This window comes from Sciurus carolinensis, chromosome 2 (genome assembly GCF_902686445.1).
Source record: "Sciurus carolinensis chromosome 2, mSciCar1.2, whole genome shotgun sequence".
In the NCBI taxonomy this organism is placed as follows: Eukaryota; Metazoa; Chordata; class Mammalia; order Rodentia; family Sciuridae; genus Sciurus; species Sciurus carolinensis.
The window spans coordinates 93,919,186-93,940,584 of record NC_062214.1 but is presented as its reverse complement, the minus strand read 5'-3'; the positions used below and the strand labels follow the sequence as shown (position 1 = coordinate 93,940,584).

Below are 21,399 nucleotides of genomic sequence, written 5' to 3'. Positions count from 1 at the left end.
TTCCACATGAATTATATTTAGGATAAAGTCATTGTGTGTAGGAATACCAAATACAAGGTAGTAAATATGCAAAAGTGATTATCCCCAAAAGGTCAGTACTGGTTGAAAACATAGATTAAAATCAGATAAACTTGTGGAGGACAAACACATGGATTTAATAAAAGGTAGGGAGTCTTAAAACAGACATGTCATTTTGGAAACCAGTGTTAAAGGCTACCCTGTCCTATGATAGCACTTCTCTTGGTATCTGGAGGTTAATTCTGGACTGTGTTTTATTCAATTTTTACTTTTTAATATTTTTATCTAAAAATTATAAAATAAATTATTTTATCTTTTAAAGAAAGTATATGGAGGTGCTCTTGGGAGCCTCTCAAATATTCACTAGCCAATAAAAGTTATGCACCTTGTAAAAATTCTTTACCTAGACCACTTAAAAACTATTTTATTTTTATTAGACTATCTTACCTGCTGACATCAGTACAAATGCAGAAAATAATGCAATTTCATCTTCAGTCAGGTGCATAGAACATAAACTCTTTCCAAATTCAAACACAAAGCTAATAAAGTCTTCACAGCCTGTGAGAATTAAAATAAAGACAGTGTAGAATTTTGGTTATCTCCTAGGGAAAAATATGGAAGAAGGTTAAGAGAGATCTAGTAGTTGAAGATCAGAGAGAATAGTGATACTATTTCCAGTTTAATAGTTTGAAATCTTAAAAGAAAAATATTAGCTAACTTTACCACTGTCACTACTACCATCTACAGTGCTATTACTTGGTAGTAATAATAATAATAATAATAATAATAATAATAATAATCATAACCTCAGTTACCATCATCATCAACCACCACCATTATTAGTACTGCCATCAACCTCATCATTCAAAATAATGAGAGTCAACTTTTCATCTGTGATTAATATGTCATGTACTGCTCTAAGAGATTTCTTTGGGTTTCCTCATATTTCAAAACAGCCCTAGATCCCTGTTTTAGAGGTGAGGAAACTGAAACTTGCTGAGATAAGTAATATACCTGAGGTCATGCAGATAGGGAGGACAGCCTGAAATTCAAAGCTAGGCTACCTGACCTCAGAGCCCACATTTTTATGGCTACGCTGTAACTAAAATGTTATATTGAATCATTTTTGTTTTCAACTCTGTATCATCTAGAACTCCTATAAAATGTTAACTAATGACACATTCTGGTGGTAAAACTATTACAGCTGTTTACCAAGCTGAAAACAGAATGTGAGAGTTTTTTAAAATTATATAATCCATTCCCCAAGAGACTGGTTACCTTTTGTGCCTATGCTTTTCAGATTTGCCTATTTTGCATATATAGTTAAATGGCAACAGGCTCTACCACACTTAACTAAACACAACTTCTATCATACAACTTTAAAAAAATCATTTAACATTTAATAGATTTTAGATACCTTTTCATTCTTAATGACTAAATTCCACCTAAGTTGTAGAAATCCAAAATAATTTATTTGTAAACTATACACCACAGTTTCATTAACTCTAATTTATTTCTTTGATATAGGCGTTTCCTTCCATTGATGGTTGTTGTTCTGAGGACTGGGAGGGCATACCTTTGTATTCTCTGCTTGATTTCATGTATTGAATCATATTGTCTAAGTAATTTGAATGCTATATTCCCCGCAAATGTGGTTCCTTACCACCTGGAAGGGGAACTAGAAGGATAGACATATACTATAAATCACTTCAATTACCAACTAGATAAAATAAAACTCTAGATCTTTATATGTAGTAGAGACAAAAAGCACATGAAGTGTGTAACTTTTCTATAGTGACAAACATCCTCCAATTTTGGTTTCCAGGCAATCCATTTTCCATTCTTTTTTTCCTTCAGAGCTTCCACCCAACCCACATATCCTGTAGCCCTAATTTAGACACAGGGCACCCTGTGATTTCTTACCTAAGGATTTGAAGACATCAGGGCTGGCATACTTCCCATCAAAGTACACGGTGTTGTTCTGAGAGTCAAAGGCACGGCACATCCTGATGAACACCACTTCTAGAGAACCTAAGCAGAGGCAGGATGGGTTCAGGCCATCTGATCTAGGGGAGTCTGTTTATAAGGTGCTAATGTAGAGATGCTTTCTGAGATAGTACAGAGGGTGCTGTGTGTAATGTTGGCTCAGCTACATCAGCTCTCTGTCCCTCTGAGAGGGTACAGCTTACTCCTACAAGCAAAGACTTTTGCAGAAGCTAAGCCACTTAACTGAAATGAGAACTAATTTACAAATGACTTCCTTGGCGCACTTCTACCTTGCAAAGTAGAGTCTTATAGTTGCTAGGAAAGCACTTATTCATATGTATAAAAACAAACCATCAAAATCGGGGAGATTCCCTGAATTCCACAACACTTCCTAAAAACACAGCCTTGGGACCTGGTGGGCACACAAAACAAAGGTGATGGAAAATGTGGGAATGTGGTCTTCCTTTAATTTAATCTTCTCACCCAGAGGAAAAGCAAAATAGAAGGAATGTTTCCTGAACATAGCTTAAAAACCTTTAAAAAGAACTCAGTTTCTGCTAAGAAAAACCTGAGCTATTACCACTGGAGAAAAAGTGCTCTCGACACCTTCCTTACCAAGCATTTCTTTAACAAGCGGGTGAAAGCGGGTTAGGGAGAGACATCAAAATTCACTTGCAAGGCACATACCTGCTTTTAGAAGCACAATTTGATCGTTTTGACACAGCTCCATAAATCCATCAATGCGTTTGGCAAACTCCACCACATACTGTATAGCTTCTGTAATTTTGATGGCACACAATTGCCACATCACCTCCCGCTGCTGTTCAAGAAGAAAACATTAACACACAGGTTACCTGGCATCCTTGGCACAAGTAGTTTGCTCCTATTTTATAAAATCCTTCTGTGGAAATGGAGTCAGAAAGGTTAGAGGCCTGAACAATAAACAGTTGCCTAGTAATCCAGGTTATAAGGATTGCTGCCATGTCCCTTCTGCTCTTCTGATTCCTCTTACCTTTTTGGTGGCAATGGGACAGGGACAGGATGTTTTGAAAGTTTAGAGCAGAAAAGCTAAAAAGTCAGGGAAACAACACACGCCACTGCTTTAGCCTTGGGCCACAGAATAGCAAAATAGGATCTTTTTTAAGCAATTATTTTGCCTTGGGAAATTTAACTACACTTTATTGGGGGGAAGGATGAAAAGGGGAGTAAAGTAAATTTATTATATACCCACTATCAGCTAGATGCTTTATGATATCCATGTCTCAGCATTTTCATAAGAATTTTTTTTTCTATTGTCCAGAAATCACATGAAAGTTCATAGAGGTTTCACAGCTAGTAGGTGTGAGAACTGGACCCAAATCCAAGCATCTCTGACTCTGAAATCCTGTTTCGTATGCCTTGCTGTTTCTTACTTATTTCTAGCCTCTCCTCTGCAGCTTTGGCTACTGTGGTTACCTGTTACCTCAGAGGCAAACAAAGCAATTCAGCGCTACTCCTCAACTTGTCCTCTCAGTTTCCTTTCATATCCTCACTCTCCAGTGCTGTTACAGGAGAACCCGAATCTGTTGCATTGCTCACTTTCCCCTAATCTCAGTTTAAGACTATTTCTTTTGGTATGACGGGGTCTAAGAAACCCTGGATTAAGAGTCATGATTCATAGTCTGGGCCTGATGTTTCCCTCTCCAGCTATAAGCTGGCTGGATGGAGGGGTGTTAGTTACGTGAAGGGAACTAATGCAGAGAATCCCCATGGTCTTTTCCAAACTCCAATTTCTATGATTATCAGGAAAACCCAAAACATTTTCTTCTACAGAAGGTGAAATGGATATTTAGAAGTTCCCCATCTCCAGATTGCCCTCTCATTTTAGTGACTTGTTGATCAGAGTGTTGTATAGAAAAAAGCAAGTAGCTGCACTGTCAGACTCATACTGTTAGGTTCAGACCAGAGTTACATGATCATAGTTTCCAACCTCATGTTTGTACATATTGTCTAAAGTTCTTCTTAATAGCCACCAGAAATGAGGCTAAGATTTTTTTTTTTTTACAACAAATTCTGGACTTTAGAATCTTCTGCTGTGATACTGGGATATATCCCTATCCGTTTAGGTTTTTGGAAGCTGCTTGATCTAGACCCCTGGTGGCTAATGGAAGGAGATATGTGTATATTTATAAAACACAATAGAATTTATTTGTTCTTGCTGAAATTTTACATGCTGGCATCTCAGTAAGATGACAAAGTCTCAAGGACATGATCACTCAGGAAGAATAAATTTTTAAGCAGAAATCTGCTATCTGATTAACTCATTCTTTGGTTCTAAATAAACCTCCTGCACCAACACCATTCCCACAATTGCTTCAATCCTAAGAAAAAGTCTTCGGATTCTACCTTGTTTTGATAGTTCTCAATCTCTTCCTGCAGAAAGGTCTGCCACGTTATCTGCTGAAGTTCTTCTCTCAAGTATTGGCAGGTTTCCAGATGTGATTTAGATATATTCTGTGCAAGGTGTTCTAAGGAGAAAACAGAAGATCACAAACATGAAAAGTCACATTCTTTTTTCTTTGGATAATCCATAATTTTTCCACCTAATATTTGCTTTAAAAAGGAATAAGTGTAATGCCAGGTGTTGAGTTCTGATTATCTTTACATATTTAAATAGGCAGTTTGAAACTTTTCTGTATTTGGGAACATGAGGATGGAAGACAGGAACTTTGCAAAGCCTATATTTCAATATAAGACAGCGATTAGAGTCCTTGCTAACCTTGACCTTGTTCTGTGTTTTATATCAATGTCTGGTAATGAACAGGTATTGACCTAGATAGGTATGCAAAATGACTGACATGGCTCCATGGCATTTTTTAAAATATCCTAAGAAGGATTACTCTTTAAAAACCAGGAAATTATATTCTTTTATGATGACAACTATGCAGTTCTTTTGTTTTTCCTGTAAATAGCAGGTCAAGCATTGCTGAAAGCCTAGAATGTCCTGTGTAGAGTGTAGTTGTTAAGAGACAGACTGTGCACTTAGACTGTCCAGGTCTGTATCTTAGCTCCACTACTTATTTGCTGTGCCATCTTGAGTGTTACTTCACCTCTCTGTACTTTGGTTTCCTCACTTGTAAAATAAGGAGAATAGTACTATTTCACAGGGCCACTGTGAGAACTAAATAAGGTGAACACGTAGAAGAGGGAGGACTGCTTAACATGTGCTGCATAGTTATTATGATTGAGAATAAGGGGTTTGAGATATTGAGGAAAAGGATGCCAAAGAAGTTTTCCCTAACCATTTACAATGTGTGGTCATGCATGGATATACTGAAAAGATAATTCAAGACACTGAACAATAAAGTGTGAAAGTGAATTTCATCGAAGATAAAGGAAAAGGTAACAGTCACCACTAAGAAAGGGAGAGATCAATGCTGACTCAGTGGAACTGAAGGGTGCTTCTTGGCACTGAAAACTGAAGATGGGTAGTGTTGGCAGGAGGAGATCAGTGGTGTGGGAAGGTGCACCAGCTCCACATAGGAAGGATGGTGGATGAAGGAACTGAATATGCATCTATAGAAACAGGCAGATGTGATAAAGTAATCATGTCAAGACAGAAATATAGGTAGGTAAGGGTACAACTCCTGGAAAATCTTGAATGTGAGGATTCAATCTGTTCCTAATGAAAGAGGAAGTAGTTGGATTCTCCAGGGGGTGCTGACATATTGAAAATTGTCTCTGGAGACAGAGGACAAGCAGGTGGACTTGACAAAGAGGCTGGGACAGGAGGGTCAATTAGTAGGCTGCTGGAGTCTAGGTGTGAGAGATTAAGAGCATGAAGCAGGTTGGAAGAGGAGGACGATTAAAAATATTTTAAAAGAAGAATTGACAAGATTCCACGAATATGGAACCGTACCAAAAATTTACTCTCCTCCCAGGGTCCTGGATATATAACAGGCAAGTCATTTAAAAGAATGGTGCTGGATGCAGACTTGGTAATGCTCGTAGGAGTGTCTGTAAATTTGTTATTTCCTTCCTCAAACAGAACGAGACTTGTTTGTGTGAAAATAGAGCAGGTTCACCTAAATGGAGTTTGAAACTAGAATCTCCTTGGAGACACAGAAACATAATAAATCTTAATGGCCCTATTTGGCAACACACAGACACTAAAACAGCACGAATAAATAGCATACCAAAATAAAACAGAAACAAAAGAAAACATTTAAAGGAAAAGAAAGAGACAGAAATTGAGAGAAAGAGGGAGAAGCCAGAAAATTGTGCGTCTTAGAATCAATGATGCTTGTGAAGAGGAGAGTACAGACAAAAATAATGAGAACTGGAAACCAGAAAATTAATGCAGAAATAAGGTAGTCAACTGTCTCCCATAGAAAGAGTTCTCCCTGTATGAGGTAGTTTCTAGAATCTAAGTGGATTTTTGCAAATATGGAAACACTGAAGTGAAAAGTGTTCACAGGGAAGCTAGGGGCTCCTGCAGCTGAATAGCAGGAAGTAAGTAGCTCATAGTGTTCTCTTCCAGGTTATATGTCTTTTCCAGTTAATATGGTCAGTTAGCATCTTGTGTTTTCACTTCATCTTGAAATATGTTGCCAGGGCTGGGGATGAAGGTCTATGGTAGGGTGCTTTCCTGGCACTCACAAGGCCCTGGGGTTGATCCCCAACACTCCTATTTCCAAAGTTGCCCCTTTCCCCCACCTGAGTCAGATTTTTAAGACAGTGAACAGTGTAATGCAGATGACATACCATTAGAGGGCAGTAGCTGCATTCTCACCAACTGCTAACTGCAGTCTTTGATTCCAATTTATAATAGATTTGGCCAAGTCTAAGATTTTAGATACTTTGCTATTTTTAAATCTCCATTTCAGCAAAGGAGAATATGTTCATACTGAATAAAAGTTAAGAAGTTAGTGTTGGCTTCTCAGAGAAACTGTGTGGAATAGTGAAATACCTCAGAAATAGGAGGTAGGAGGCCTGGTTTCAGGTCTGAGCTCAGCAGATATCTATCTCACTTTGTGACAAGGGCAAGTCCCTTCCCCTCCTTAGCCATGACTGCTTCATCAGTACAGCCAGTGTCTAGACACTGCAGATGGAAGATCCTGGTTTCTGAGTAACTCAGACTTTCATAGTGGGAAGGAAATACAGATACCACCTGGTCCAAACTCTGCTCATATTACAGATAATGACATTAATGATGTGATAATAAATAACTCTTATATAGCATTTGCCATGTGTCAGACCCATTTAATTTACATCTGTTCTGAATATATGTATTTTCTCACTCAATCCTCATAATCCCAGGAAAAAAGTACTAGCACTGTCTCCATTATTAGATGAGGAAACTGAGCCACAGTGAGGTTAAGTGACATCTTCAAGGTGTCACAGATAGCAAATGGCAGAGCTATGTACTGAACACAGAAAACCTGGTTTCAGAGTCTGCGGTCAACCTCTATATTCTATGGGTAGAGAAACTGCAGGTCACATGACTTACACCAGGTGGTACAACTTATAGAGCAAGTCTATGACCACAGCCCACACAAGCTGACTTCTTGTCTCATTCTATGCCCAATATAATGTCACTCATCTCTCCTGCACAAGGCATTAGCTAACAATTAGAGTCAACAAACACAATTAGTGCTTTAAAAAAATGAACTATGGTTGTTTACCTGGAATGTATAATTCAGGTACCAATTACACATCAAGGACAAAATATCCTAGCCAAGGATGAATTCTATTCTACTGAAAGTAACGAGCAATAGGTACTCTTATTGAAAGAGAACTGTACTTAGGATATGTTAATTTATAATTTTCCTGTTGTGCAGTTGTTTTACTTGTTGAGAAAATGATGACAAAGTTTAGCTTATTGTGAAATCAAGAGTCTTAGTTAAAAAGAACAACAGGACTTAAGCCACAAAGGAACTCTCAAGCAATTTTACATAGCTTTACAACCATTTTCATGCTACTTTTAGTTTAATGAACTACTCTGCACGTATAAATGGGATATAAAATTAGAACCCAATTTTGGCCTTTTCAGAAAAATTCTAGTTTAGTTTCAAGTTTGGGTCTACTCCTAGTTATGACTTAATTCATCCTAGAATATGCTACAACACGCAGGTAAAAAAAATTCCCATTTTAAAAGAACATCAAGTACAAGGGCACAAGGCTCCCTAGCTGCCCTGGGAGCTAACCACTGTGGAAGTGGAGGCTGGTTTGTTCAGTGACTTGGGACAATCAGCTCAGCCATTTCGGGCCCCAGTCAGGTATTACTGCACTTTTAGCCAAAGTGCCATGTTCAAGGGTGACACTTTGGCTAAGCTCTATGGATTTATTTCAGGATTGAAGATTTGACAAGCAAACAGGATAGATTCACTAGTATTTATGGGAAGATGGAAGCAAACCTAAAGTGAGTCAGGTCATTTTTCATGGGATCATGTCAGCTTTCAATCAAATCCCTATTCATTTCTGAAAATTTTACTTTCATTATAGTTCTGCTTAAGGCTCAGGCAACCAAGATTTCATGACAAAAACGGAAGGTTTTGTTCTAGTTCAAGAAAAAAAAAAAAAAAATCAAACCTACCTCTGCTCAGCTTGGCTTCTAGTTCAGAGGTTTCTCTGTTAATCAAAAGAGCTGTGATACACCTTTAATGCTGTTCAGTGGTTAAAGACCAGGCTTAACATGTCCCTGCTCTTGAGGATTTAAATTTAGACCCATAAAGAGATGCTTGTTGTAAAAACCGTAAAGAACATTCAATTTGTTCTATTTGGAGAAAGATTTTACTGGAAATATAAATTTCACTTAAAAGATGTTTTATGGGGTACAGAGGTGGAGCAACCCTCTAAAGAACACAGCCATTATTTCTGTGAACTGAGGATTTCTGTGCTCAAGTCAGAACCTGCTGGTTCTTTTCCATTCGAGGTCTTCATTCTCTTCTCCTATTAACTTAGTTATCTCCGCAGCAACTAATTGAAATGTCCCAAAGGATTATAACCTTGTTCGAGGAATCACTAGGAGGAGAAGATCAAATTCGAAAACTGCAAAGGTTCTTGTCAAAGTTTTTCTAATAATAGTGCTGTATTTAAAAATCGATTAAATATAGCAGAGGATGTTAATATAACTTCCTTGAAATGGAAAGTTTGCCATTGTCTGTGTTATCAACATTTCTAGGTCACATCTCCCAAAAAGCAGTCATATGCCAGCAATAAGGAAATAAGACTGGGGGAAGGTATGGTAAGCCTTATATAAAATATATAAATTTGGTCAACAATATCCATCCTCAAGTGAAGAAGCTAATTTCCTTTTAATATTTATATCATAAATAAAGGCATATAGGGGCTGGGCAAATGATACAAATGAAAGAAGTGGGGGTGGGCCTATCAGGAGATGTCACCCCCCTGCCAGGTACCAGTTGGTTCTAACATTCACAAAGCCGGGCTCAGCATAATTAGTTTTCTTCCCCTCCTACAAAAAGCTGAAAATTTAATTTTTTCATAACTGTCCAAGTTTAGTGGGGCATGGAAAGGGGAAACTGACCAAGTACAAACTTACAGTTATATAGGAAAAATAAGTTCTAGTGTTTTATGGCACTGGTTAATCATGTTGTATCAAATACTTCAAAATGACTAGAAGAGAGAATTTAAAAAATTTTCACTACAAAGAAATTATGAATGTATGAGGTGATAGATATGGTAAACACTCTTATTTTACTATTATACAATGTATCAAAACATCACATTGTCCTCCATAATGCACAATTATTATGTGTCCATCAAAAACACAAAAAAGCAGGTTTTAAATTTTAGTAACCAAACACTTTAAAATTCTGTGCTGGCTAAATAACATGTCCATGGGCCAGGTTCAGTTTGTGAACTGCCATTTTTTGGTGACCTTAGGTACAAAGCAATATTCGGAATATAACTAAAGTAAAAAACTGTTGACGTTAAAGTGACCATTCCCTAAGCTTAATGTTTTCTGCAAAATTTTCCTTCATTTTGTCTCATTTCTGATGCCAAGAGGCTAAGCATTTATGGGAAATGATGGATAGTCAAAAGCAAGGGGGTGGGCTGGAATCTGAAGTGGCCTAGATGGTAAAGGTGAACTGCATCATTTTAACAACATAACTCATCAGAGGAAAGTCAAACATGCCCCTTTACTACCAAAGACATGAGCAGAGCATCCCAGCAGAAGCATGCATGCCATTACCTAGTTCTGCCATGGACACCGTTGGGGAAGTCTCTCCATTGGTGAACGAACAGTAGGGAAAGAAGCCAGATGCTGGTGTGTAGTCACATATGGGTTCTGGTTTGATTCCATTGATATCAAGCCCTGACTGGTCTGGGGAGGGCTGTATGTCCAGGTAGAAGCTGCTGACGGCGGAGTCGGCCTTGCTGCCCTCAGGGGTGTGCCCATCAATGTAGGTACTGAGGTCCTCGTGAAGCTCCGTCAGCCCATTGGCCGAGATGTTGTAGGTGGGTGTCAGCGGCTCAGCCTCTCCAGGCTGCTGCTGGTGGTCGCGCTGCTGCTGCTGCATCCGGTGCTTCTGCACTTCTGCATACAAGCTGTCTCTCTGTTTTTTCGACATTCGACCAAATTTTACAGCTGGAAGGAAAAAGCCATATAGTACCATGTAAAATGTGCTTTTCTTCATTATCGTCTCCTGAGGGCTTTAGGGTTTCCTTTGAAGTCTTAATCTCAATCAATAGCCAATGATCATAAAATAAGAACATCATCCAGAGGTGGAAACAGCACCACCCCACACAGACTGGCTCCATCTTTCCCTGGCAAATACATATCCCAGAGAAATAGATGTTTCAGAAACAGACTCAGAATGGTATGGGAGTGCTTGGATAATCCTCCCTGTTTTCCTACCATCAATATCCTTGGGCTCACTGGGCACCACTGAGATGTCGCTTAATGGACTTGTTCACTTACCTTCTATGAAACTGACCTCAGCCTTCTCCTTTCCCAGCATTCAGACCAAGGGGCAGGGATGCAGAGACTCACAGGGCACACTAAGGGAGAGGCAGACCTCAACTTCCACTCAATTCTCTGTTTTGCATACTTGAATGAGGTTCTTCCCGGTTAAACAGCTGGCTTTGAAGCTTTATGGAAAAGACCTGACCTAAGAAGCCCCCTCCTCTACTTGTGAGTCCTGGAAGCCCCTCTGAAATCCTTGGAACCAGCTTTAAGTGATGCTTTCTGTGGATTTCTTTTAGTCTTGAGTAAAATGGACATCAAGATTTTGAAAGGGCAAGTACTGTATAAGATTCCTGTTGGGTGGACTAGTATTTGCAATGCTTCTCCTTGGGATGTGTCCCCATATTTTAAGTGGAACAATGACTGAAGCAATTTTTTAGTTCATTTCAGAATCTCAAATGATTTCTTTTGAAACACCCAGATAATTGAAAGAAAAAAACCAAAAAACCCTATGATATCCTGGTCTGAATTTCCCCACTAATTTATTTAAATTCTATGTGGATAAAACCTCTGTTGGAGGGACTTAGTTCTCCTGATTTTCCATTAATTTACTCCTGGTTGGGGGAGTAAAGTCACACAAATCTGGGGCAGGAAGCTAGAGAGATAGAAATGGAGTTGGAACCATAGCCACCAAACTGGCCAGCAGCTGGACTCTTCTACCAAGGAGGATATACTGTTTTTCTGCAGAGGAAACAAGTGAACTAGAGTGGTCAGTTTTCAGTTTCCACAACTCAGATAACAAACTTAGGTGGGGCCAGTTAGACAGTAAACAGGTTGATATGGGCTCTGAATTTCAGGCCCATAGTTTTATAATCCCCTAATCCCCTCCATGCTATTTCTTCATATGTATCATTTCCAAAAGGCATACTGAGGCTACTTAATTTTTTGCAGGAGGATACTCTAGGACCTCCAACAGGATCCATACACATAGGTGAAATGTACTCTGCGATCGTGCTTTAACTTTTGACTTAACATCAACAATAGTTATCTTCCAATAAGTGAAATAGAATGACCAGCTCTTGGAAAAATGCACACATAAGTTGTGATTTTAACTTACAGGTTCCTAAGACATGTACCTTACTTTGTCAGTTTAATGCCCTCAGAATAGGAACCCCACAGAGTTGCATGTCTCAGGAATTTCTGAGAAAATGGCATAAGTTCTGTGATTTATATCTTCTAATGACAACAACTTTAATTTTGTAGGGGCATATGGGGCACCTTCTAGGACACAAAGGAACAAAAGTGAATTTGTACGTGGGTGGGTCCATGGGCCCTAAGAGCATGTGACTATGGAGAAGGTAGGCTGTGCTACAGGCTGCCATTCCACTGGAGGAAACTGTTTCCTTCGATGGGATCTCTTAAGATAGCCAGTATGTTCAGAAAGTCCCTAAAATGGACCTGCTGTACTTTCTGCCCAGTTTCCATGTATAAGAATAACTGCCTTGAAATCTGGTGTTGATTATTCAGTGCACTTAAGATAGTTTTCCAGGAAGATCTTGAAATGTTCTATAATTGAATGGTAGATGGTCTCTTTTCCTTAAAATAACTTCTTTTAATGAAAAGAGCATTTGTCATTTAGCCTCACTTTATACTATTTTCAAACATTCGGCATGTACAAATATTTGACCTGGGCATGTGATTCAAAAGATCCAGTTAGCATAAATACTCCTTTATCCCAACTGCCAGTACACTTACTAGGGTAAGGCAGGTAACAATTAGTTCTGGCATGTGTTTCCTATGGGGGAAAATGCTCAGAGGAATTATATCTATTAAAGCCCTTTAGATGACACTAATAAATTCATCTACCTGTAACTTTTGAAATGTTAGAAAACCTTACAGGACAATTCTCCTCTATCCTACCCGCTACTCCCCATGAGCCAGGCAGCTGATTCTGGTAGATTATGGGGAGAAACAACTGCTGTGGATTCTGTGATGTTGCCACGCTGTCAGGGAGCTTGGGGTGGGCCTGGGTGGGGGAGGGGGCATCTCCTGGCAGATCTGGATCCCTGTTTCACAACCCCATGCTACTGTACCACTCAATCTGTGGGAGCTCACCGTCTCGAGACATCCCTACGGCAAGACATTTCTGCAATCGACAGTGTTGGCAGCGGTTTCTACTGGTTCGATCAATCAAACAGTTCTTCTGACGAGGACAGGAGTAGGTGGCATTGCTTTGCTGACTTCTCCTGAAAAAGCCCTGTGATTCGGTTATAAAATATAAAACAGGTTAGTGTCAGTTTGAGTGGTATGATACTCAAGGCAGTATACTAAGCACTGAGCAGCATTAATATTTAATGGAGAATTAAACTTGTAGCAGAATCATCCAGGAGACCATTAATGAAATTAAAGTCACTTCTTTTTCCTTGGGTAAAATTGATCCCAAGAGCCTAATCCTCCATCCCTTACACATGCAAAACTTTCTTTAACTTCAACCGACAGTCATCTATGTAAAAGGCACAAGATCAGGCTCCTGCTCTTGCCCTCTGAGGATCAGAAGCAATGTGTTCAATGGAATGATACAAAGGAGTTTATCTTTAACCTTTATTTCCAAAATATTTTTATTTTTATTTTATTTTTTCTTTCTTGGTACTGGGGATTGAACCTGGGGGTGCTTTACCACTGAGATACATTCCTAGCCCTTTTTAGTTTTATTTTGAGACAGGGTCTCACTAAATTGCTGAGGCTGGCCTCAAATCTGCTTTAACCTCTCTAGTTTCTGGAATTACAGGCATGAGCCACCAAGTCAAGCTCCAAAAATATTTTTAGCAAAATAATCACAAACTGGATGCCCAGAATTAAGGAAAATGCAGTCATGTCATGATCCGGAGCACTGCGATCCTGGTGGTCCCTTAGGCATCTCTCACTCCCTGGGTCCCTCTCCACGGGTGCAAGTGATCAGATGACACTTGGATGGATTATTGTGGCAGATCAGCCAGATTGGGAATCTTCCTCAACCCTCAACAGTTTGTAATACCAGTGTTCAGAGTAGTGGCCTTTCAAGATTTAACAAATCCAGTCTGATGTCCCTCAAGTTCCTCTTAAATGTTGAGAACTGTTTTGAAAATGAGAAAGAGCACAAGGAGCTACTGGCCTCAAGAATTTAATTTTTGTTTGTTTATTAACTTCCTGAGCAGGATTCTTGGCTCATTAATTTTTAGTGTTTATTCTCATAGCTGCAAATGTTCCTTTTAGTTATGTTTCAGCAGCAACCTAGAAGTTTTACTATGTAGTATTTTCATTATTATCCATTTGAACATGTTCCAGATTTTCCATCAATTTCTTCTTTAACCCAAATGTTATTTAGAAGTGTATTTATCAGTTTTCAAATGTACACGGGATTTTGGTTATCTCTTAATTTGTGACTTACCTTTCAGTGGTTTGCAAGTTAGACAGGTACACAAAAGAAAAATAGGATAACTAGAGCAATTTCTATGAAGCAGAGTCATGAAGGGCACAAAAGAGAATTAGCATCTTCAAAGCTTTAATGGTGAAGATAGGTGACCCCTGCAAAGGGGACACTGATGAAGGCGGAGAGTGAAGTCCGCAAGAACTTGACAAGTGGTGGGGGTTAGGGTGTTCTCCCACTGAAGGAATTTTCTAAAGGCCAACTTGGTAGTTGTATCAAAATTGTTAGAAGCATGTCTGCCCACTGAGCCAGTAATTATTTTTTCTTTTCTTTCTTTCTTCTTCATTTTTTTTTTTCCTTCCAGTACTGGGGATTAAAATCAGGGATGCTCTACCACTGAGCTATACCCTAGCCCTTTTTAGTTTTTATTTTGAGACAAGGTCTTGTTAAGTTGCCCAGACTGACATAAATTTGTGATTCTCCTATAGCAGCCTCCTGAGTAGCTGAGATCACAGGTGTTCACCACTGCATCTGTGCAGCTAGTAATTACACTTTATGAAATATGCCTTAAAGAAATATTAAGAATGGCACAAAGATTCACCTACAAGGATGTTTTTCACTGCACTATTTACAATATGAAGAAATTTAGAAAGATCCTAAATGTCACCATTAGTGAAAATCATATTATACATACATATAATGGAATTTAGCAACTATTAATGGTATTTCAGAAATACAATTATTATAAAAAGATGATAAAAATATAATGCTGAATTTTAAAAAATCAGTTAAAGAGATAAACCCAGGATAATCCAATTTTTGATTTAAAAAATTAAAACCTGGGCTGGGGATCTAGCTCAGTTGGTAGAGTGCTTGTCTCACATGTTTCATCCCCAGCACCACAAAAAAAAAAAAAAAAAAAAAAAAAAAAGAAAAAAGAGAGAAAGAAAAAAAAAAAGAAATCTGTATATTTAGAAGAAACTTTGGAAAATTATACCCTAAAATGAAAAAAATCATTAGTTTTGACTGGTGGAACCACAGGTGATTTTAACTTTATTTTCATCTGTGCTTTCTGATTTTTCTACACTATGCAAATGGAAAGATAAAGAAAGATATGTGAACTACCTGGGAAGAACAATTTAGTTTATCTGCTTCCTTATGTGATGATTGGGGTCTCTGAGGACCAAGTCAGTGTATGCAACCATGTGACTTCAGTTCCCTCTTGTTTATTTTTGAAAACCTGGAAAGGGGGTACAAGGTAGGATCTTGATCTCTCACTCCTTCTTGCATCTCACTAAACTGCTAAACTAAACAGGGGCAATCCAGTGGACCCAGCATCAGCATTGTACTTTAAATCTACCTTGTATCAAATCTGGTCTCTTCTGTAGTCTGTTCTCAAGATATCTAAAGCTGAGGGGTGTGTGTGTGTGTTGTCTCCTGTGAAAGGAAAGTGAGAAGTAAAGCTTTCTTTGGGCTTAGTGGAGAGAAGTCAAGAAAATATAAGTGGTAACAGGGGCGGATAATCCTTAGAAAGAGATATCAAGAGGTCACCGGTCTGGGTGTTCGTTTCAGTCTGAGTGTGTTAATCTCTGTCAAAGCTGAAAGGTGTTTATCTCTTTCCTGAAACTCAACTCCCACTCATACCCTGCATGTTTGTTACCACTGCAGGTGTCTCAGCTCAGGAGCTTATTTACTTTGCCTTTAGTTGGGGTTGAATTTTGTTGGCTTCATATTAAGCCTATGGTGTTGGTTTTGTGATTCTTGAATATGGATAATGTCCACACACTCTTGTTTTCTTTAAATGGAACCAGTGCTGAGAGCTGTCAGTCTATCTCAGGGAAGTGTCTTCTACAGCCCCAACTGCCACATTTGTCACCTTCCTTTCTAGGATCTTCTCTACCTTTCCTGTTTCTTCTTGGGATTCTCTCTAGTTGCTTCACTTCTTTCAAAAGTCTGAAATCCAGATTACACACAGCTCTTGGGAGTCATGAATGAAAAGGATGCTGGCTTTCAGTTTCCACATATTAATTCAACATCACACTACCACAAATAAAGTTCCTGAATGTTAGCACAGAAGCCATATATAGCCATCAGTCTTCACTACCACAAGGGAATTAGAGGGCATGATGACAGATAGATAGATCAATCTTAATGAGTGATTGTATTAATCATATCTTTTAATTCTGTACTTTAGATGCTTTGACATCTTGGGGCCTTGCTGGTCCCTGAGGTAATGTCCTTCCCTTCTCAGGGCCAGCTAATCCCTACAAAAAGCAAGCAACTTGCCTGTAGCATGCCTTTTGTATACACACCAACCAGGTCAGAGTCTAAACACCATACCACCTTGATTAGATTTCAGACTCCAAGACACTATTCCCTAGCCCTTACCACCCCAGGGCCAGCGAGAAGACCACCAGAAACAACCCTAGGTCCAGCATCCCATAACTATTAAGTAGAACAAACTAGCCAGTCACCATCCTGCTCACCCTGTGGTGTACTTCCTTCCCATGGAAACCACAATACAGGCTCTGGCCTGCGTGTTCCTGTAACTCCCTTTACCTCCTGATTGACTCTGGTGCTTCCCTATGTGGCTCCTGCATGGCATGCCATGGATCCTGTTCCTAGGGGTTTGTGAGTGTAACAGACTTCATTCCTCATGACAGTCATTTCCATGTCTATGTATCTTTTGACATCTGTTTAGAACAAAACCTCGGTGCCATTAGACAATTCTTAAGATGTGCTAGGCACTCTGTGCTTTATGTGGATTGTGACATTTAATTATGACAAAGATAAGGCAAATACTTTCCTTTCCTTTGTTTCAGGGCTAAAGAAAGCTTTATGGGGGTGCAGAGACTTGCTCATAATATCCCCTCTAGCATGAGGTAAAGTCAGGGTATGAATTTTCATAGTTTCTTTCCAGAACTTATATTGTTGTCCTGTTCTTAGGCTTCCTGTGTGTGCCAAAGGAATTCCTCCTTCATTGTTTTCATAGAAGGCAGTCATTAAATTAGTGTAAAGAAAAAAAATCAAGATAGGCATAATCAAATATCAAGACTGATCGAGTTTGATTTGGTGTTTTCCTGCAGACAGGCTCTTTAGTCAACCTAGGTTGCTAGGTTCACCACTGCACCCCTGCAGCAGTAATTACCCTTTAAGAAATATACCTTAAAGAAATACGCCCCAAGACAGTTCACAAGATCCTTATCTACAGCTGCAACTGATTTGGGTTAGGAGTCACATGAAAAAAATCAGTCTTATTATTCTATCATTTTTCCTCATTTATGACCAGAAATATTTGCCCCCTTTGATTCATCACACCTATGTCTCAATCACGTTGGCCCACTGACAAACAAAACAACAACAAAACTTACAGCCAGGGCTGTAAGTAAGAGTCACTATCATGAAAGCTGAGTTTTTATGCCTTAAACTTGAGGTGCATCCACAAGGCACTCCACAAATGCTTGGAGGAGTGACCCCATGGCTGGAACTAACACCTGGCTCTCCAGTTGTCCACTCAGAAGAGGGCCATACTTACTGAGATGTGTCAGTTTGGAAGAGTTTGGGGAAAGCAAGCAAGTACACACACCTTCCTCTTGGTATCATCATTTGGTCCTCTAATGAGCCCACTGAGCAAAGTCTTGCTAAGAAGTTCTGGAGATGGCATAGCTAAGAACCAGAGAAGAGAGCTATCTTTTGTACTAAGTCAATAGAGTCACACCCAAAAAAGAAGTAGAGAATACCAAATAGGAGGGTACAAGTAGGGTTATAAAGTGAGACCTGAGATGGGAGAGAGTGGGTAAGCCTCTGTGACTCTGTGACTCAAAAGAACACTGAACTTTGCATTTCAGAAAGAATGAGGGTTTGGCTTTCTTCTACTTTAAACTTCTTTTCAGCAGTCCTTGGGGGATTTCTCAGAGTTTTAAGTGTTTGGGAAGTTAACCTGATAAAATGTTAAAAGCTAAAGAACACATAAGAGAGAGAATGATTAGAAGAGAAGGTGGAAAGTATAATAGGAGCCTTCCTACCTAAAAGAAGCAGTATGCTCCTAAGAGTACAAGTAGGAGCTTGTCTGGGGAGCAATAATAGAGGAGGTGGAAATAGACCTGGGTCATGAGTTCCAGGGCTGGGCAGTCTGAGGTCATCATACAGAGAGCAGGGGCAGCACAAGTCAGTGCATGGAATCTGGGGAGGAATGGAGGCACTGTGTACGAAAAAGAACTGTGAGAAGCTGGGAAAGACATTAAGTACATAGTTTTGCAATTTCATTATTTCTTAAGGATAAACTAAGAATTACTTCATTGGCTTTCATCTTTTTTTTTTTTTTTTTTTTTAATGGATGTCAAAATACATGAAGATGTGCATTTACAAACATGGTGGCCTTGAGCAAGGAGCCACCTTGGTGAACTTCAGGTAGTACTTAATGGGACTGTGGCACATTGCCACCACCTAGTGGCAGCATGCTAGCATGCAGTCATCGCAAATAGCATAATATACAGGCCTTTAGAGCTTAAGGTCCCATGTCTGGTACTCCCGAAGACTTCTCTCCAGCATTTCCCCTTTTACTTCACTTTGCCTTCAAAGTGCCTTTGAGTTTTATTTCTGTCTCTCTCCCATTCTCCAGGGAAGTCTATTCCCCAATATTTTTAAATATGGCTGTTCACTACAAATTTATTTACCGTCCCCACTAGATGAGAGCTCCCCAGGATCAGGACTAAGGCCCTGGTGTTCAGGAGAAGGTTCATACCACAGTGTAAAAATTGACTGCTAAAATTCCAGGAAGTTTGTTTCTAAATCCAGTTACTAAACCTAAGCATTATTAAAAATTAACTATTTTTTCATTTTTCCAGCATGTGTTCTTGAAATTATTTATAACAATTATAGCTAAATGGTGGAAATACTGTATAATAGTGTGCTATGGTCCATCTTTTCTTCTCTCTGTGTTCAATGAGAGGGCACACTGGGTAGCTTGAAAGGGCCATATGGTGAGTATTTACACCACAGAAATTGGCTGCCAATCAGAGCTTGATTTACTGCTTTGCTTGTTGTCTGAATTTAAAAAGTGATGGAGAAAATGAGTGTAATGCAGACGGAACTTAAAAGTATGTCTTGTGTATAGCCATCTCATTGTGAATAGTAGAAAAATGGAGGAAATGTTCTTCTGGTATTTGAAAACTGTGATCTGATTTAGCAAAGTTATATACATCATCACTGATGAATGAGTGAAGTTCCAAAATGTTTCACTTTCTTCTTGTTCATTAGGGGAAATGAAATATCAACCAAGATTCAAGTTGGAACTATAGACTTTCATCAGTTGCAACCACAGGTAGAGATGGAACAGTTCAGCAAAAACCATTGAGAGTATTCGGTGAGAATCGTGTGTCTGCATGAAATTTATGTAAAGAATATCATACATTTTATTATTATTTGTAAATTATGTGAAGTTATTTCAATGAAATATACACTAGTTAGCTACATACATATACACACTTTTTTTTCCAGGGTGCAAGTTGTTAAAAACTAATTAGCATGTGACTGGGCTGGGCCCAGTTCCCATGGGGTCACTGGCTCACAATTAGGTTGTTGGAAAGAGTTCTCCCTACTTCCTTCCTATAAGCATTTACCCAAATTGTGGTTTGGCCTGCTAAGGTCCCATCACCCTTCCCTCCATCCACGCAAGTTCCAAAAACTTAAGCCAGATGATTTTCTCTTCTTTCCGGAACAGAACATTTCTAAACCCACTGTCCATTTCCAAGCCTGGTCTCTTCCAGTGTTTTCTTGCTCACTGACAGGTACCATCTCCCTCAGTTCCCACGTCACTCAAGGTAGAAAGATAGCTTCATTTCATCTCTGCCTCCTGTCCATCCACACCCAAACAGTTGACAATTTAGGTAGCTTCTCACCACCTTCATATTTCTCTGATCCATCTGCTTCTATCTTTGCTGCAATCTCCTGGAGTTTCCACATGTATCATTTCCCGAATTGACTATTATACTGCCAGTAGCCCTGCTTCATTTCTCATCCCTTCAGTCCATTTCACACAGTCAGTAAAGATCTAAAACACAGAACTACTCAAGTCACTTCCCTGCTTACAAGCACTCAACATCGCCCTACTGATGAGCAAGTGATGACCACCTGTTGAGGCACCTCTCTCCCATACTTGATCCTCTTTTCAACCTCAAGCATTGCCACTGCTGTGTTCCAAGTTTCCCAAAGGAATCCTATCCCTGCCCCTTGCTGGAAACCCCTTTTCTTTGGAATTCACTGAGGTATTCACGTCCTCTTGAACCTTGTTTGACTTGGTCCTTCCCAAAGCTGGTTGAAGGACCCCTCCCACGTGTATCCCTAGAGTCCTGCATTTACCCCCTCATAACCCTTACTTTGCTACATTATTCATCTTTTTCTCACCAACTGCCATGTTTGTTTGAGTAGCTAACCCAGTACTTAGAGAAGTCAACACATACATTCTGGATGAAAGACCAGAGAGAAAAACAGTGACTGTGATCAAAGCAGTGGTGACCATCAGATTCCGGGTCCCTTTCTATGCTAGATACAGTGTAAACCTTACTTGTAGTTCACAACAACTTCACAATTGCAAACTAAATATTTTTATATCTGTTTTACAAATAAGAAAATTAAAGTGCAGAGAGGTTATGTGTTCAAAGTCAAATAGGTAAGGGGAGAAGCCCGGGTTTGATCCATGAATCCTAGGTGCATCCAAACACCACATATTTTTTTTAACACACCTTTCAGAAGTGCAGACTAAACAACAACAATGCAGGTGAACAAATAACAAAACAAGCAAGTAAAAAAGCCACTTTTCAGTTCTGTAGTCGATGTGCCCTATAATGGTGTAGGTGAGGGAGAAAACATATGATGGGGTACTAAATACCAAGTTTTTAAATAAGTAGGGAAACACTCATTTGCCAAATCTGCTTCATAAAAAGTTTTGAAATACACATGACATTTCCTATTGGAGTTATTAATAGCTTGGCCAAAAGGTGTGAGTTGGCTGGAGGCTGAACTGTGGGTGTGGCTAGGAAGAGCTGGGGGGTCTTGCTCTGAGGGTGTCCTCTCCTGC

The 21,399-nt window shown here is 39.3% G+C and overlaps 1 protein-coding gene across 4 annotated transcripts in view; it reads right to left on the bottom strand.

Moving 5' to 3' along the window:
* The window catches only part of Rora (RAR related orphan receptor A), a 672,656-nt gene that overhangs the window by 6,886 nt on the left and 644,371 nt on the right, over positions 1-21,399 (bottom strand). For all 4 annotated transcript variants that reach the window (XM_047541652.1, XM_047541655.1, XM_047541653.1 and 1 more), the window contains 6 exons: positions 13,031-13,172; positions 10,202-10,597; positions 4,390-4,511; positions 2,692-2,824; positions 1,942-2,049; positions 466-576 (listed from right to left, as the gene is read on the bottom strand). In XM_047541652.1, the coding sequence (XP_047397608.1) occupies positions 466-576; positions 1,942-2,049; positions 2,692-2,824; positions 4,390-4,511; positions 10,202-10,597; positions 13,031-13,172 (1,012 nt within the window). The remainder of the gene's footprint in view (positions 1-465; positions 577-1,941; positions 2,050-2,691; positions 2,825-4,389; positions 4,512-10,201; positions 10,598-13,030; positions 13,173-21,399) is intronic.